This window comes from Olea europaea, unplaced genomic scaffold, assembly GCF_002742605.1.
Source record: "Olea europaea var. sylvestris unplaced genomic scaffold, O_europaea_v1 scaffold652, whole genome shotgun sequence".
NCBI lineage: Eukaryota > Viridiplantae > Streptophyta > Magnoliopsida > Lamiales > Oleaceae > Olea > Olea europaea.
The window spans coordinates 239,717-256,536 of NW_019264892.1; the positions used below are offsets into that span (position 1 = coordinate 239,717).

General features: G+C 32.4%; 2 protein-coding genes and 1 long non-coding RNA gene across 5 annotated transcripts; all 3 read left to right on the forward strand.

Moving 5' to 3' along the window:
* The first annotated feature begins 1,487 nt into the window (after positions 1-1,487).
* On the forward strand, positions 1,488-12,114 carry LOC111390164 (probable glutathione S-transferase). 2 transcript variants are annotated; one of them, XM_023015172.1, is made up of 3 exons: positions 1,488-1,844; positions 1,950-2,340; positions 11,897-12,114. In XM_023015172.1, the coding sequence occupies exons 1-3, from the start codon at positions 1,530-1,532 to the stop codon at positions 11,923-11,925; spliced, it is 735 nt and encodes a 244-aa protein (XP_022870940.1). In that variant the 5' UTR covers positions 1,488-1,529; the 3' UTR covers positions 11,926-12,114. The 2 variants fall into 2 exon arrangements, with proteins under 2 accessions (XP_022870940.1, XP_022870941.1); XM_023015173.1 differs by lacking the exon at positions 11,897-12,114 and having other exon boundaries at positions 1,950-2,550.
* LOC111390163 (probable glutathione S-transferase) lies at positions 11,036-12,114 on the forward strand. Of its 2 annotated transcripts, XM_023015171.1 has the most exons (3): positions 11,036-11,400; positions 11,506-11,611; positions 11,705-12,114. In XM_023015171.1, the coding sequence occupies exons 1-3, from the start codon at positions 11,086-11,088 to the stop codon at positions 11,923-11,925; spliced, it is 642 nt and encodes a 213-aa protein (XP_022870939.1). In that variant the 5' UTR covers positions 11,036-11,085; the 3' UTR covers positions 11,926-12,114. The 2 variants fall into 2 exon arrangements, with proteins under 2 accessions (XP_022870939.1, XP_022870938.1); XM_023015170.1 differs by having other exon boundaries at positions 11,038-11,400; positions 11,506-12,114.
* Positions 12,115-13,455: 1,341 nt separating this feature from the next.
* Positions 13,456-14,670, forward strand: LOC111390169. Its single transcript, XR_002701859.1, has 4 exons — positions 13,456-13,554; positions 13,971-14,028; positions 14,122-14,182; positions 14,446-14,670. It is a non-coding gene; the product is annotated as an uncharacterized LOC111390169 (long non-coding RNA).
* Positions 14,671-16,820: the final 2,150 nt, after the last annotated feature.

Below are 16,820 nucleotides of genomic sequence, written 5' to 3' on the forward strand. Positions count from 1 at the left end.
TGTTTATAAATACTCAAGTCACTTTTTATTTACATATTTTGAAGAATCTGCATGTAGTCAAGCTCTATTCGCTTAAGTAAGTAGTTACGTATAACAAGCAAACATTGTGCGCTATATTAATACATATATGTGTTGTGTGAAAGTTAAGTCCAGCACTGCTAGATTCCACATTCAAGCATTCTTCTTTCTTGGCGATTGATTTCAATAATAAAATCCATTCTCCAGATAAATTGAGACACATGATTTTGGTTGGGGGAGGGGGGTATATGAAGATTTAAAAAATATATTTTGAAGACATTGTTGATTAAGCATGTTTGGATAAATTTAATAACTAATTTACAATTTTATTTTTTTTTGGCAAAATATGTTTGGAGTTTTTTGAACATTACTTTCTTTTTCAATAAAATGTTTTTTAAAGCTTGGAGCAACTTCAACTGAACTTAAAATTAAATGAAAAAGTTTTAAAATAATTTTTTTATCAGTAAAACCTAAAAATAAGTAAGTTATTATTAATTTTGAAAGTAAGGTAAATGTAACTTAAAATGTAATTTTACTTTCTTTTAAGCACAACCAAACATGATTTAGACTGTCGAGATGAGAGCAAAAATAGAAAAATGAAAAAAAAAAAACATCATACTTAAAGAGGCTCTATTTTGAGGCTTATTTCATTGAATTTTCATAAAGGTTAAGAAAAATTGATCGTGTTTAAATTTAAGATCCTTTCATTTCTATTCAATATTTACAAAAAAAAGTTCCTTTAAAAAAATAATAAAAACTCATTTTAAAAGAAGTTACATAGAAAAATAATATAAAATAAAATTTTATTTTAAAATAAAAAATTTGTTTTTTAAATTTTATTATATATATATATAATCGAAGTTACCGTTTCACGCATTTAAATTTTCTGGAAATGGTAAAAATAAAATAAAATTAGATAGCCATAGTGAAATGTTACATGAAATTAGATGGTCATAGTGAAACATTATATGAAATTGGATGAACATGATGAAATAAAATCAAATTGAATTACCATAATAAGTAATAACATTAAATACAAGATTGAGTGGTCATTGATAGATTTAACTCATTTGGAAAGCATTTCCAAATGGACGAAACTTCATGTACAGGGTGGTACTCACAGGATTTGGCTAAGGCAGACACAAGAGTGGAGTCCGCACAAATTTATTTATTTATTTTTAATGCAAGTCGATGGAACTGATCTGCAGTTAAAGTGAGGGGGCCTATAAGCCCCCTGTAGAACTTCATTTCGAAATAGTTGTGTCTTAGTGTCTATCTACTAAGACTTAGTCTAGTCAACGTCAGAAAAAAACAAAGATAGCTGTGCTAATCCTATACGTCTGCGTAATTAATCAGTATCTACCACTTTGTCAAAATACAAATATTTATTTACTACGTTAATATATTCATTGATTCTTGGCGGACAAGTTAGACTCCCTCTATATAATAAGGCCCAGCCCTGGAGAATGAAAATACAGCACAGTATAGACTGAAAATCAAAGGAGAGTACAATGGCAGAGGTGAAGCTTTTTGGTGCTTGGGGAAGCCCATATTGCTGCAGGATCGAGGTTGCTCTGAAACTTAAGGGTGTTGAATATGAATTCATAGACGAAGACGTACACAACAAGAAGTCCCCTTCGCTGTTAAAGTACAACCCAGTTCACAAAAAAGTCCCTGTGTTAGTACACAATGGCAAGCCAATTTGTGAGTCTCTGGTGATTCTTGAATACATTGATGAAACTTGGGAAGAAGGCCCTTCTCTTTTGCCTAAAGATCCTTATGAGAGAGCCATGGTGCGGTTCTGGACTAAGTTCTTGGATGAAAAGGTACATTTTTACGTACGATATACTAAACATGTAACATGATTGTATAATGGTGCTACTTGTGCATTCAACGACTAACGATGTTTCTATTTTTTTGTAAATTTTTAGTGTATGCCTGCAATGCGGAAAGCTTGTTTGAGCAGAGGAGAGGAGCAAGAGAGGGCCAAGGAAGAATCGACCGAGCTTTTGAAATTTCTCGAAGGCACAGTTTCGGGCAAGAAATTCTTTGGGGGTGACAATATTGGAATGGTTGATATAGTTGCAAATTTCATATCATATTGGTTTATAATTGGGCAAGAATTGGTAGGATTACAAGTGTTGACTAAAGAGAAATTTCCGAAGTTAGGTGAATGGATGGATGAGTACCTAAACACTATCATTATAAAGGAAAATTTGCCTCCCAAAGATAAGTTGACTGCAATGTTCCAAGCTCGTTTTGAAGCTGCTGCTACTGCTACTGCTACTGCTGCTGCTGCCGGTGGTGGTGGTGGTGGTGGAGGTGCACCCAAATGAAATCTAAGTAGCTAATTACTTCATGTTTTGATATTGAACTCAAAATAATGAATAAAGGGAAATATGACTGCCATTTTATCGAAGAAATTATGCATAATTTGAGTACTTGTCTGTTGTATTTTGAACCTTTCTCTCATTGTTTAGCCTTTATATACTTGCATGAAAAGTTCATATATATGATTTTTGATTCATGTCACTGATAGCTACTTTGTATATAAATCTTATTTTGTAGCACGAACAATAATCAAATGTGGAAAATATATGTAATTAGTTATTAGCATAATCGTGAGAAACATGTTAGGCCACATATTATATTCCTTAATTGTATGGACCGTTGACCTCGTTAGCACGGTTATAGTCATAGGAGAGGGATGATAGAGAATAATTGGACGAGAAATTTTAGAAATTTGATTAATTTTCTTTTGTATATATGATTTGTACCTAGTCACCACAGAATTTATCAATATAAAATTCGGCAAATTCATTGTAAATAGAACTTCTACAAGTTATCTCCGGTCTGTTGACATTTCCCCTTCGTATTGAAATGCTAAGCAGCAATAATAATTGTTATAATTCCTACCTCAAAGTGATTCTAAATAGACCTCATTGACTTTGTAACCATTTCCTTATTTCTCATATAACTTTTGGCCTGGTGTACCTGTTGATGTCCACTACAGATAAAGGACACTATCAAAGACCAGATTTTATTTTGTTGATATTTATGTTACATTCAATACATGAAATTCATTGTCCATAGATAAAGAAATATTGTTTCAACATCAAAAGCAACTCGAAGAATTTTTGTTTGACACAACGTAGCAAGAGTGAGCAAATTTTTATTCTTATAAAATGATATTTTTTGCAATGGATGATGGATGAAAGATTAATGAAGAATGTTAATAGATTTTGATAAAGATTGATGAAATGTATAATTGAAAATTTGATAAAAATTGTTGATCTTATCAATTGTATAATTACAAATTGAGAAAAAAAATGTGTTTTAGAAAATGGGTATAAAAATACTTCTCCATATTTTAATTAACTTTTAAGATTATAACATTTAACACATGTTTGGTACATATTCTTAAAACTTATTTTTCATCGAACTTATTTCAACCACACATGTTTATTATAAAATATTTTTGCACGCGAACCCATTTATACTGATAAATCAACTCTTTAGTTAACTTGATACTGATAATTGAGGGAAAGAGAGTGTATTAAGATTAAAGAAAAAAGATCGACATTTTTGATTAAGCATGTTTGGATAAACTTAAAAAATCTAATTTAAAATTTTGCTGCCAAATATGTTTTGAGTTTTTTCAAATTACTTTCTTTTTCTATAAAATGTTGTTGAGACTCGAGCCCTGTTCTATTGTTGCCTAAATTTTCATGTTAAACGTATTAGTGAAAAATGCGCTTTTTCTAGTGGGGTGCTTCAACTGGATGGTGACATCTGTCTTAATATTGGCCGTTCGATTTGGAATGATGATTATATTCATTGGTGCTGTTCATTTGTTTATAGACAAACAAATATTTAAGTTTTGAGTGCGTTTGATAAGTGTATTCCATACACTTATTTGGATTTAAAAATATCGACATTTAATAATTCTTTAAGCAATTATAACCTAATTTATTATAGATTTTGTTTATTAGGTAAAATTTGATGGTTGATAGTTGAATTGAAAGAAAAAAGTGAAAAATGGTGAAGTACAAAGTTTGAGGACTAAATTGCAAATATCTCATGGTTGATTTGGAATACAAGAGATACTTTGTAGATTAATAGGAGTCAATTGGACAATTAGAAGTCTAAAGGAATTGAATATGATCAAAATACTACCATAAATTGACTTCCAAACACCTAAAATATCTTCCAAATTTTTAGTCAAAGATTGAGACCCATTTTTGGCATAGAAAATGTCCAAATTGGAAAATTTTTAAATCTAGTAAAATTGTAGCCCTTTGAATGAGTTTTTCAATGCATTTTGAATCAACTCAATCGGATATCGAGAGACAAAGTTATGATCAAAATATTGACATCGTGCAGAGAGAAAAAAAATCCACGTGTGAATGTAACCTCCATTATTCAATTAGAACTCTTTTGGAAACCAATTTGGACATTATTTTCAACCAATTTTTGACTCCTACAGATACCTAGTAGCATAATCCATTAAAGACATCTCCTAAATCTCTCATATACATATTGTATTCCAATACTCATCAATTATTATCATTAAATGAGGAAAGTTTATAATTTTTTTTAGATAATTGAAGGGGACTTGCAAGAATACAATCAGATGAAAATTCAAACTTGGTTTTTGGGCAAAAAAAAAGAGAGGGCGCGAGTGGATATTCATTGGAAACCTTTGAATATATTCAAGATTTCATGATTCATCTTCATCTTCTCAATTTAACAAAAATTCAGATTATGTCTTTCCACTTAAATATGATTTCTTGTAATTTCAATATACTAGATTAGATTTATACATTGCTAGGATGGGACGAACCCTTTTTATAATATTTTTAGTTTTTAATTAATTATTTTAATTTTAATTTAGTTTGATTTGTGTATGTTTATTATCGTTTTTATCATTATTTTCAATTGTTTGATCACCAATTGAATTGTTAGTGAATTTTATTGTTATCAAGAGAGACTTTATGATTTAAGCACAATAAAATAAACATTATAAGGTTCGATAGAGGATAGAGATATACTTCTACGTTTTGCCCTTGTTTGATCCCATTTTTTGTCAAAAGAATGAATTTTTGAATAGTGTGTTGATGGAAAATGTGTGGTTAAAAAATAAGGAAAAATTTTGAATTTGTGTGTAATATTTTATTGAAAAATGTGTGGTTGAAATGAAGTCAAAACAAAATTTTTGGAAATGTGTGCAACAATAGAATGCCTAGGGCTTTCAAGTGAGCAATTTGTTTGAGACTTTTCCCATACACTTTGAGAGATTCAACAAGAGAATGGTTAGACATCTGTCCACCTTAGAGCATCACTACGTGGAAACCAATTGAGCCGGAAGTTCCTTAATGAATATTTCCCACCAAAGAAAATCGTAAAGCTAAGGGATGAGATTACCACCTTCCAACAACTAGACTCATAATGCTACTCAGAAGCATGGGAACAATACAAGAGTATACTACACAATGCCTATAACATGGACCGTAGAAGTGGCTTCAAGTACAATATTTTTACATTGGTTTGAACCAGCTAACATAGACTCCGCATGCGATGGTTTTATCACACAAAAAAACCACAGATCAAGTCTAACAAGTAATGGAGGATTTGGCATTCACTAGTGCACTTTGCCTACTAAAAGGATAAGTGGAAGGAAAGCTGTTAGGGTATTCGAAGTTGATTCTTGAATAGCAATTTCAGCACAGTTGCATTATTGGCATAGAAGGTGGATCAAATGAGTGTAACACAGACAGTGGGACTGAAATGCTGACATTGTGGAGGGAACCACAAATGCGTTGATTGTAATGTAGGGTCTTCTTTTGTTCAAATAGTGGAGGATGTGAACTATATTCAGAATTTTCAGAGATAATAGCACAATCGAAATCCTAACACCTATTACCCAGGTTTTCAGTGTAGTAATAATTAGGACGCTTAAACCGGACCACTGCATCCTGCACCGCCAAGTTTCCAGCAGAATGAGAAGATGTAATGTAGGGTCTTCTTTTGTTCAAATAGTGGAGGATGTGAACTATATTCAGAATTTTCAGAGATAATAGCACAATCGAAATCCTAACACCTATTACCCAGGTTTTCAGTGTAGTAATAATTAGGACGCTTAAACCGGACCACTGCATCCTGCACCGCCAAGTTTCCAGCAGAATGAGAAGATATCTTCATTAGAAGGTCTTGTGACTAAGTTGGCGGAGATCTCTACTCAACATATGGAAAGAACAAACAAGATTTTGCAAGTTCAGGGAGCTGGTATCAAGAATTTAGAAAATGAGATGGGACAAATAACAAAAGCACTCTCAGAAACACAACAATGAGCACCGCCAAGCAACACTCATAGAAATCCTAAACAACAGGTAACGACAGTAAAAGTTGTAGAGAGTGAGGAGATTGAGGCAATCACTACACGCAACAAGACTCAACTTCCTGAAATCACAAGCGAGAGTCGGGTGACAGTAAATAAAAAGGTACCTTCCACAGATGAGGAGCGAGTGGATATATCTGAACTGCTAGATGAAGTAGTTCTATATCAAGAGTTAGAAAATCTATAGGTTAAGGCAATCGTTACTATCAAACCTTATGTACCTCCTATTTAATTTCCGCGGAGATTGTAAAGAAGGAAGCTCGACGATCAATTCGAGAAATTCTTAGATATGCTAAAGAAGCTTCATATCAACATTTTATTCGTCGATACAATCAGATAGATCTTGAAATATAAAAAGTTATTGAAAGATATGATATATAAGAAAAGAAAGCTTCTAGACTGGGAAGAAGTGAAATTGACCAAGGAAAGCATTGCGAGACTACAAAATAAATTGCCACCAAAACTAAAGAATCTAGAGAGTTTCACTTTACCCATTTCACTAGGCAAAGGATTTCATTTTAATACTTTATGTGATACGAGTGCAAGTGTTAATATACTTCCATTGTCTACTTTCAGGAAACTAGGAGTTTTGGAAGTCTAAGGATCGAATATGACGCTATAGCTGGCGATAGAAATATCATATTCCCATGAGGCAAGGTTGAGGATGTGCTCATTAAAGTTGGAGAACGGATATTCCCTGCAGACTTCATTGTTATGGATCTCGAAGATGACCAAGAGATGCCAATAAACCTAGGTCGATCTTCCTTACCAACAAGTTGAACGTTGATTGACATGGAGAAGAGCGAACTTAAGTTAAATTATGGTTTTGTTTGAAGACAAACAAATGCTCAAGTTTGAGGGTGTTTAATAAATGTATAGAATACACTTATTTGGACTTTAAAATATCGACATTTAGTAGTTCTTTAAGCAATTATAGTCTAATTTATTGTATATTTTGTTTATTAGGTAGAACTCAATGGTTGAAATTTGAATTGAAAGAAAGAACCTAAAAATGGCGAAGTACAAAGTTTTGGATCAAATTGCAAATATCCAATGATTGATTTGAACCACAAGAGATACTTTGAAAATTGATAGGAGTGAATTGGATGCAATTAGAAGTCTAAAATGAATGGAATATGTTCAGAATATTACCATAAATCAACTTTCAATCACCTAAGATATCTTACAGATTTTTAATTAAAGATTGAGATCCATTTCAGCATAGAAAACGTCTGAAACGATTTTTTTTTTAAATAATTGTAGCCCTTTGAGTTAGCTTTTCAATGCATTTCAAATTAGCTCAATCGGATATCGGGAGACAAAGTTATGATTAAAATAATGATTACTGTGCAAAGACAAAATCCACATGCGAAAGTAACTTTCCTTATTCAATTAGAACTCTTTTGGAAACCAATTTGGATGTGATTTTCAAACAATTTTTAACTCATACAGATACCTAACAGCAAAATACATTAAATAACATCTCTTGCATCTCTCATATACATATTATACTCCAATACTCATCAATTATTATCATCAAATGAGGAAAATTCATAGTTTTTGTAAGAGAATTGAAGGGGACTTACAAGAATTCAATCAAGTAAAGATTCAAACTTGGTTTTTGGGCAAAGGAGAGAGGGCGCGTGGAGATTTATCGGGAAACAATTGAAGAAATTTAAGATTTCAAGATTCATCTTCATCTTCATCTTCATCTTCATCTTCTCAATTTATGAAATTTCGGGTTATGTCTTTCCTCTTAAATATGATTTTTTGTAATTTCAATATATTATACTAGTTTTATACATTGTTAGGATGAGACGAACACTTTTTATGATATTTTTAATTTTTAATTAATTATTTTGACTTTAATTTGGTTTGATTTGTGAATGTTTATTATCGTTTTTATCGTTTTTTCAATTATTTGATTACCAATTGAATTGTTGGTGGATTTTATTGTTATCGAGAGAGACATTAGGATTTAAGCAAAATATAATAAATATTGTAAGGTTCGATAGAGATATACATATATGCTTTATATGGTTTCAATAGCTGTTCTAGCACTCCTTAATATATTTATCATGTTTGTATATTTCATCGAGAGACAAAAGGTTACATGAGATGAATAGATTTGATCGCTATCGAAAGAGACTTTCAATTAAATTAGAAACATTGATCAACATGAATAATTTCAAATTATCAATTTAATTGTTACGCAAAAAATGGAATAATAACGAGGATTCGATATCTTAGCAATACTTTCACATATTTGGAAGGAAAAAAAGAAGAAGAAGAAAACCTATTATATTGTTTTCTAGTTTAATTGATAATTTAGATATTATTATAGAAAACTAAAAATCTATTTGCTATTCAATTAATGTTGCTTTTAATTTGAACTCGATCAAATAAATATTTTTCGTGGGTTCAACTCTCTATTCACTACTTTATTACTTGTTCCCGACCACATCCACTTGCGGGAAATCAAACGATCACAAATCCAAACCTTAATAGCAATCCTAATAAAAAAGTATAGCACAAATCACTCAAATGATATTTTATTTATAAATACTTAAATCACTTTTTATTTACATATTTTTGGGACTTACAAGTAGTCAAGTACTATTCACTTATGTAAGTAGTTACTTATAACAAGCAAACATGGGGCACTACATTAATACATATATGAGCTTTGTGAAAATAAGTCGAGCAACGTTAGAGTCCACATTCAAGCATTCTTCTTTCATGGCAATTGTTTTTCATTAATAAAATCTATTCTCTAGATAACTTGAGACGGATGATTAAGGGACGGAGGGGGGGGGGAGGGGGGTATGTGAAGATTTAAAAAATATATTTCGAAGACATTGTTGATTAAGCATGTTTGGATAAACTTAAAACTAATTTAAAGTTTTATTTATTTATTTATTGGCAAAATATGTTTGGAGTTTTTTAAACAGTGCTTTCTTTTTCAATAAAATGATTTTAAAGCTTGGAACAACTTCGACTAAACTTAAAATTAAAAGGAAAAGTTTTAAAATAATTTTTTATCAGTAAAATATAAATATAAGTGAAATGTCAAGACACTCAAGATTAACCAACATTCATAGAAACCAAATCAAGAAATGCAGAAAATAAAAGTGCAAAAATAATGAACACGATGATTTTTTTCGGACGAAGCCCCAGAGGTTCAGCACAAGTGCCTAATCCCTTGTTGAGCATCCACTATCAATGGATTCAGCTTGGTTGCACTATAAGGCCCCCAAAATCAGGCAATAAGTATACAATGTTTCCAGAATATTACAATATACAAGTTACAAAGACTTATCTCATAAAGATTTACCAAGACAGACCACGATTCATGAAGAAACCACGAACAGATCACTCAGACACTTAAGTCACAAGTACTGCCATCCAAGAATCACATGACTTCACAAGTCATTATACAATATGTAAGTTATTCCACACAAGAAATCACCAAGATTTCATCAAACCCGACTGCACATCACATGAAACCACTCAGGTTTCCATAAACTCAACACAACAGTTCAGTAGTTTAGAGATCTATAACATATTCTGGATTAACTCAAGAAAGAGTTCTGAAAATCACTCAAGAACAGAGCCAAAATGAGAGATTCATCGAGAGAGAAAGAGAGGCGACTCAAAAAACCCTCGAACTCGAGAAGCCGAATGGAGTAAAAAATGAAAAGCCAACAGCCACCCAAACCATTTAGGGTTAAATACATAGAATGATCTAGAATCAGATCCAACAGCCAAGAGATGAGCATGCTTTTAGTTAAAATTGTGGAAGCACAATTTAAATCAAAGCGATCAGCAGTTCGACTCCCAACAATAAGTAGGTTATTATTAATTTTGAAAGTAAGGTAAAAGTTACTTAAAATGTAATTTTACTTCCTTTTAAGTACAATCAAACATGATTCAGATTGTCAAGATGAGAGTTAAAATAGAAAAATGAAAAAACATCATGCTTAAGGAGCCTCTATTTTGAGGCTTATTTCATTGAATTTTCAGAAGGGTTAAGAAAAGTTGACCATGTTTAAATTTAGACCCCTTTCAATACTATTCAATATTTGGAAAAAAAAAAAATGTTCCTTAAAAAAAATAATAAAAACTAAATTTTTTTTTTTTTTTTAAAAGTTGCTTAGTGAAAATGGTGAAAAGAAATTGGTGATCATGGTAAAATGTTATGTGAAATTAGGTGGTCGTGGTAAAACATTATATGAAATTGGTTGATCATAGTGAAATAAAATCAAATTGAGTGGTCATGGTGACACTAAATATAAAGTTGGATGCTCATGGTGGAAAAAAATCAAATTGAGTGATCATGATGACATTAAGCATGAAATTGAGTGATTATTGATGGATTTAAGTCATTTTGAAAGTGTTTCCAAATAGTTGCGTCTTAGTGTCTATAAAATAAGACTTTAGTCTAGTCAATGTTGGAATAAAAAAAGATTGCTGTGATCACCCCATACGTCTGCTCTGAAGGGGTCCAATTGGGGATATCCACCACTTTGTCAAAATACAAATATTTATTTACTTCGTTAATATATTCATTAATTCTTGGCAGACAAGTTAGACTCCCTCTATATAATAAGGCCCAGCCCTGGAGAATGAAAATACAGCACAGTATAGACTGAAAATCAAAGGAGAGTAAAATGGCAGAAGTGAAGCTTTTTGGTGCTTGGGGAAGCCCATTTAGCCGCAGGATCGAGGTTGCTCTGAAGCTTAAGGGTGTTGAATATGAATTCATAGACGAAGACCTATTCAACAAGAAGTCCCCTTTGCTGTTAAAGTACAACCCAGTTCACAAAAAAGTCCCCGTGTTAGTACACAATGGCAAGCCTATTTGTGAGTCTCTGGTGATTCTTGAATACATTGATGAAACCTGGGAAGAAGGCCCTTCTCTTTTGCCTAAAGATCCTTATGAGAGAGGCATGGTGCGCTTCTGGTCTAAGTTCTTGGATGAAAAGGTACATTTTTATGTACGATATATTAAACATGTAACGTGATTGTATAATGGTGCTACTTGTGCATTCAACAACTACCGATGTTTCTATTTTTTGTACGTTTTTTAGTGTATGCCTGCAATGCGGAGAGCTTTATTGAGCAGAGGAGAGGAGCTAGAGAAGGCCACGGAAGAATCGACCGAGCTTTTGAAATTTCTCGAAGGCACACTTTCCGGCAAGAAATTCTTTGGGGGTGACAATATTGGAATGGTTGATATAGTTGCAAATTTCATATCATATTGGTTTATAATTGGGCAAGAATTGGCAGGATTACAAGTGTTGACTAAAGAGAAATTTCCGAAATTAGGTGAATGGATGGATGAGTACCTAAACTCTAACATTATAAAGGAAAATCTGCCACAGAAAGATAAGTTGACTGCAATGTTCCAAGCTCGTATTGAAGCTGCTGCTGCCGGTGGTGGTGGACCTGGTGGTGGTGGAGGAGGAGGAGGAGGAGAAGGAGGAGGAGGAGGAGTTGCACCAAAATGAAATCCAAGTAGCTAATTACTTCATGTTTTGATATGGAACTCGAAATCATGAATGAAGGGAAATATGAATGCCTTTTTATCGAAGAAATTATGCGTGATTTGAGTTCTTGTCCGTTATTTTTTGTACCTTTCTATCAATGTTTAGCCTTTATATATTGGTATGAAAAGTTCATATACATGATTTTTGATTCATGTCGCAGATAGCTACTTTGTGTGTGTTTGTATATAGAACAATAATCAAATGTGGGAAGTACATGCAATTAGTTATATTTCATGATTGTGTAGTGATATTAGCATAATCATGGGAAAAATTCCTTAATTGTATGGATAGCTGACCTCGTTAGCACAGTTATAGAAGAGAGACGATAGAGAATAATTAGAAGAGAAATTTTAGAAATTTGATTAATTTTCTTTTGTATGTAGGATTTGTTGCCACAGAATTTATCAACATAAAATCTGAGAAATTCATTGTAAATAGAACACAAGTCATCTCCGGTCTGTTGACATTGCTGAAAATTTGAAATGCTAAGCAACAATAATTATTGTTATAATTCCTACCTAAAAGTAATTCTAAATAGAACTCATCGACTTTGTAACCATTTCCTTATTTCTCATATAACTTTTGGCCTGGTGCATTTGTTGATGTCCACTACAAATAAAGGACTATCAAAGACCAGATTTTTCGTCGTTGATATTTATGTTACACTCAATACATTGAAACTCATTGCCCATGGATAAAGAAAAATCACTTCAACATCAAAAAACAACTCGAAGAATTTCTGTTTGACGCAGCGTAACATGAGCGAGCAAACTTTATTCTTATAAAATGATAGTTTTGCAATGGATGATTGATGAAAGATTAATGAAGATTTTTAATAGATTTTGATAAAAATTGATAAAATGTATAGTTGAAACATTGATAAAAATTGTGGATCTTATCAATTGTATAATTACAAAATAAATTTGAGAAAAAAATTTGTTTTAGAACATGGGTATAAAAATACTTCATATTTTGGTTAACTTTTGAAATAGTAATATTTAACACATGTTTGGCACATATTCTTTAAAACTTATTTTTCATCGAACTCATTTCAACCACACATTTTTATTATAACATATTTTTGCCCGAGAACCCATTTCCACTTATAAATCAACTCTTCAGTTAACTTGAGACGGATAATTGAGGGAAGGAGGTGTATGAAGATTAAAGAAAAAAGAAAGACAATGTTGATTAAGAATGTTTCGATAAACTTAAAAAATCTACTTAAAATTTTTTATGCCAAATATGTTTTGAGTTTTTACAGATTACTTTCTTTTTCTATAAAATGTTGTTGAGACTCCAACCCTGTTCTATTGCTCCCTAAATTTTCATGTTAAACGTACTAGTAAAAATGCGCTTTTTCTAGTGGGGTACTTCAACTAGATGGTGACATCTGTCTTAATATTAGCCATTTGATCTAGAATGTTGAACATGTTGATTATATTCATTGGTGCTTGTTCATTTGAATGACTTGACTTCTTCATTCAGGAGGCGAAATCAAACCAATGTAATTATAGTTCATCGATATACTATGGTGGTCAAGACCTCTATACTTTACCGGAGAGTACCCAGGGCTCTTTCTTTACATCTGTGAGTACCCTTTACGACAATGTAAATGCTTGTTAAATTACCTATTTGTTTTATACGGTCGTTGCAATTTATTTGGCAGTGATAACTCGATTATCCCTTATGAGTATGTAAATGCACACTAAATTACATGTTTGGTTTATGCGGTCATTGTAGTTTGTTTGGCGTTGATAATTAATTTTTTGGTCTTCAACTTAATACATATCGCTATTCTTCACTTATAGCGATTACTGATTAAAATTGAGGTGATTAGTACATTAATGCTCTTTTGACAGAACCGTTTTGATTAAAATTTCCAAAAATTAAAACATTTTAGTGCTAATGTTGGAATAATCATCGCAAATAGCCCTTTTCCCCCCCTCTTTACTGCTGTAGATCAAATTTGATAACGTGTTAACTTCTTTTCGCTTTATGATCAGTTCACAGATGAGGCAGGAGATGACTCGAACATGGCTTCGAGAGGCAACTGGTGGCTAGGTGGGTTCATATTACTATTTATTGTGAGACGTGATATGGTGGCTAAGCTTTGCTTGTATTAACACGTTTTTTTTTTCCTTTCTTTCTTGGCAGGATCTCTTTATTACTAGCTGATCATCACCATGGCCTGTGAATTTACTACATAGTTACCTAGGTATTTATCACGAGAGTTCTTGCAGGAATGCAGATTTACACACAACATTTTTTAACATTTCTTTTCATCATATGCTGGATCTTTGAAATAGTTTTCCTTCTCTGTACTGATAATCATGTATGTAAAGATCAAATCTGGCCAAAGATTTATTGCTACTTTTTCACATCATCAATTTATTTATCATCGATCAAGGGATTGTTTCTTTTTCGCTTGGCCGTTTATCTTTATGATTGATTTGATTAATTGTTCAAATTTTTCTGCAGGGAGACAGAGATAGATGTTGGGCAGCAGCAGTTTTTTCATACTTCCTGCAATAATGGAAAAATAGATAGAAAATAGCAGTTAGCCTTTCATTTGTTATGTCAAATGTTTCCCCTTTTAGCATCTATACTACCAGGATGTTAAAGTGTTAAACTTGGTGATTTTAGCCTTTTCGGCTGTAGAATGTATATATATTATGCTCATCTATCTTAATATCAACATTTCTTCGGAAGAATAGATGTTATCCCCGCTCTTTTGGCTGTAGTATGCCTATATGTGTATTGTGTACTGAATATGTTCTTAGCATATTGTCTAAGAGTTTGGCCATCTTTTAGCAGCATAAAGAAATTCAAGATGTCAAGAATGGGCGACTGTTAGCATATTTCAAGGATAAAAACTATTTTGACTGTGGAAATATAAATCACCACTACGACTATCTTTGTTTAAATGAAAATGATTTCTGTTTCTTTGGGTTGTGTTTGACGACATTTGGGAATCTAGTATAAGATTAGATGGGATTAAATCACTTTGAAAATATTGAAGGGATGAGAGGAAATGCTGGGGAATAATGAGCTTTGAGGTTGGATATTGCCAAACTCCACCGAGTTCTTGATTGTTGTTGCAGTTTTATCAAATTTCTTGATATATATACATCATTTGTTTGAGTTTGACAATTAAATAATGAAAATTACCTTCATTTACGTAAATGTACGAGTCATGTAGAAGTATGAACGTCATGTAGAATAAGATTATCAAGTTACCATTATTCTTCATTTAAAATCGTTGACCTGGTGTGGGGCCCACCGGATGTACAATAACACTTACGAAGGGTACATAATAGAATCAAAGATATGATAACAATGGAGATTAATGAATGGTTGACACGTGTCTAAAAGATTAGAAACACTCGACTTTAAATATTGAACTTGAACAAAGGTAAATTTGTGATATCATAAAATTTCATTGGATGTGATTTCGATCTCTTTGAAATGAGTAATTAATTTTATTTTCTTTGCCTCCATTCGTTTGGTAAACAGAAAAAATGTAACACTATTTTAAAGGAAAAGTGAAAATAATTTTATACACAACCCTTCCTTTATTGCAACATCTGGGCATTTGGTCTAGTGGTATGATTCTCGCTTAGGGTTTCGAGTTCAAGTCTCGGAACCCCCATCTCTGTTTTTATTTTTCCAAATATGGAGCAAGTTGCCGCCAGTTCCTTAAATCCTTCCTGGTTTGGAACTATTTTATTCCTAATTTTTTTTTCTTTTCGTGTCCTTGGAAACAACACGAACAATTCACTGCTATGATCGATCATTTTTACTGAATTTGATCAATTATTGTTACTTAACTCACACACACACACACTCACACGAAAACTATTAAAATCTGTTCCATATCAAATTGTGAAAGAGTTAAGAGCAGAGGCGGACCTGATGGGAGGTCCAAGAGGCCTACGCCTCAGGCTCAGAATTTTAGGGGGCCCATTTTTTTACTTTTTACCCTTCTTTTTTTTTTCCTTTTTTTTTTTAACCCACTATATCCATGTGTTCAAAGAAATGAATAAATACTTTAATGAAAAGAGAAGGAAGGAACATCAAAAAATTTATTTGTTGATTTAAGTTAACAAATTTAATTCCGTAAACTTCTAATTTTTTATTTTACTTTTTTAAAAAAGGGATTGTTTGCTACGACTTAGGGCCTAGGACCCAAATTCCGAAGTTCGTCTCAGGGCCCGCGAAGCACAGGTACGGCCCTGATTAAGAGTGACCTATCAACCTTCCAATTTGGCCAGCCAGTAAGTGGAATCAAAATAAATAATCAAACTGATTTTGGAGAAGATTTGATCTGAATGCATAGAAAAGTCATCAAGTCATGGATGTGTGTGACAATGTTAAAGCTATGCTCTTTAATACTCTAGAGTAGCTCCCCAAAAGCTAGTGCAAATTATGAATGAGCCATGGTTTTTGGTTAGGGTGAAATTCCGGCGAAACAACAGGGTGCCGCCGGGATTTAATCTTGGCCAAACAAATTTATCCTTTATGAATTGAAGCTTGACATAACACTTTCGTCTTCTTGAATTTCCAGTCCCACCCCACATCACCCCCAACGTACACAGACCCTAATAACTTTTTGATATTATTATGTACTTATAGTGATGGCCTTCTATTATCACTATTTTAACAATCTTGTCTCAATGAATTTTGTGACAAATTCCAAAGGGGAAAAATATTAACCAAAATAGAGATATTTTTTTATTGATATAGGACAAATACAATGTGTAATATTTTCTTGATATGTTAAAGATATCAAAAGACCGTTAATAAGTGTATTTTTACACACTTACTCAGTCCACAAAACATGACTTATTATTGAT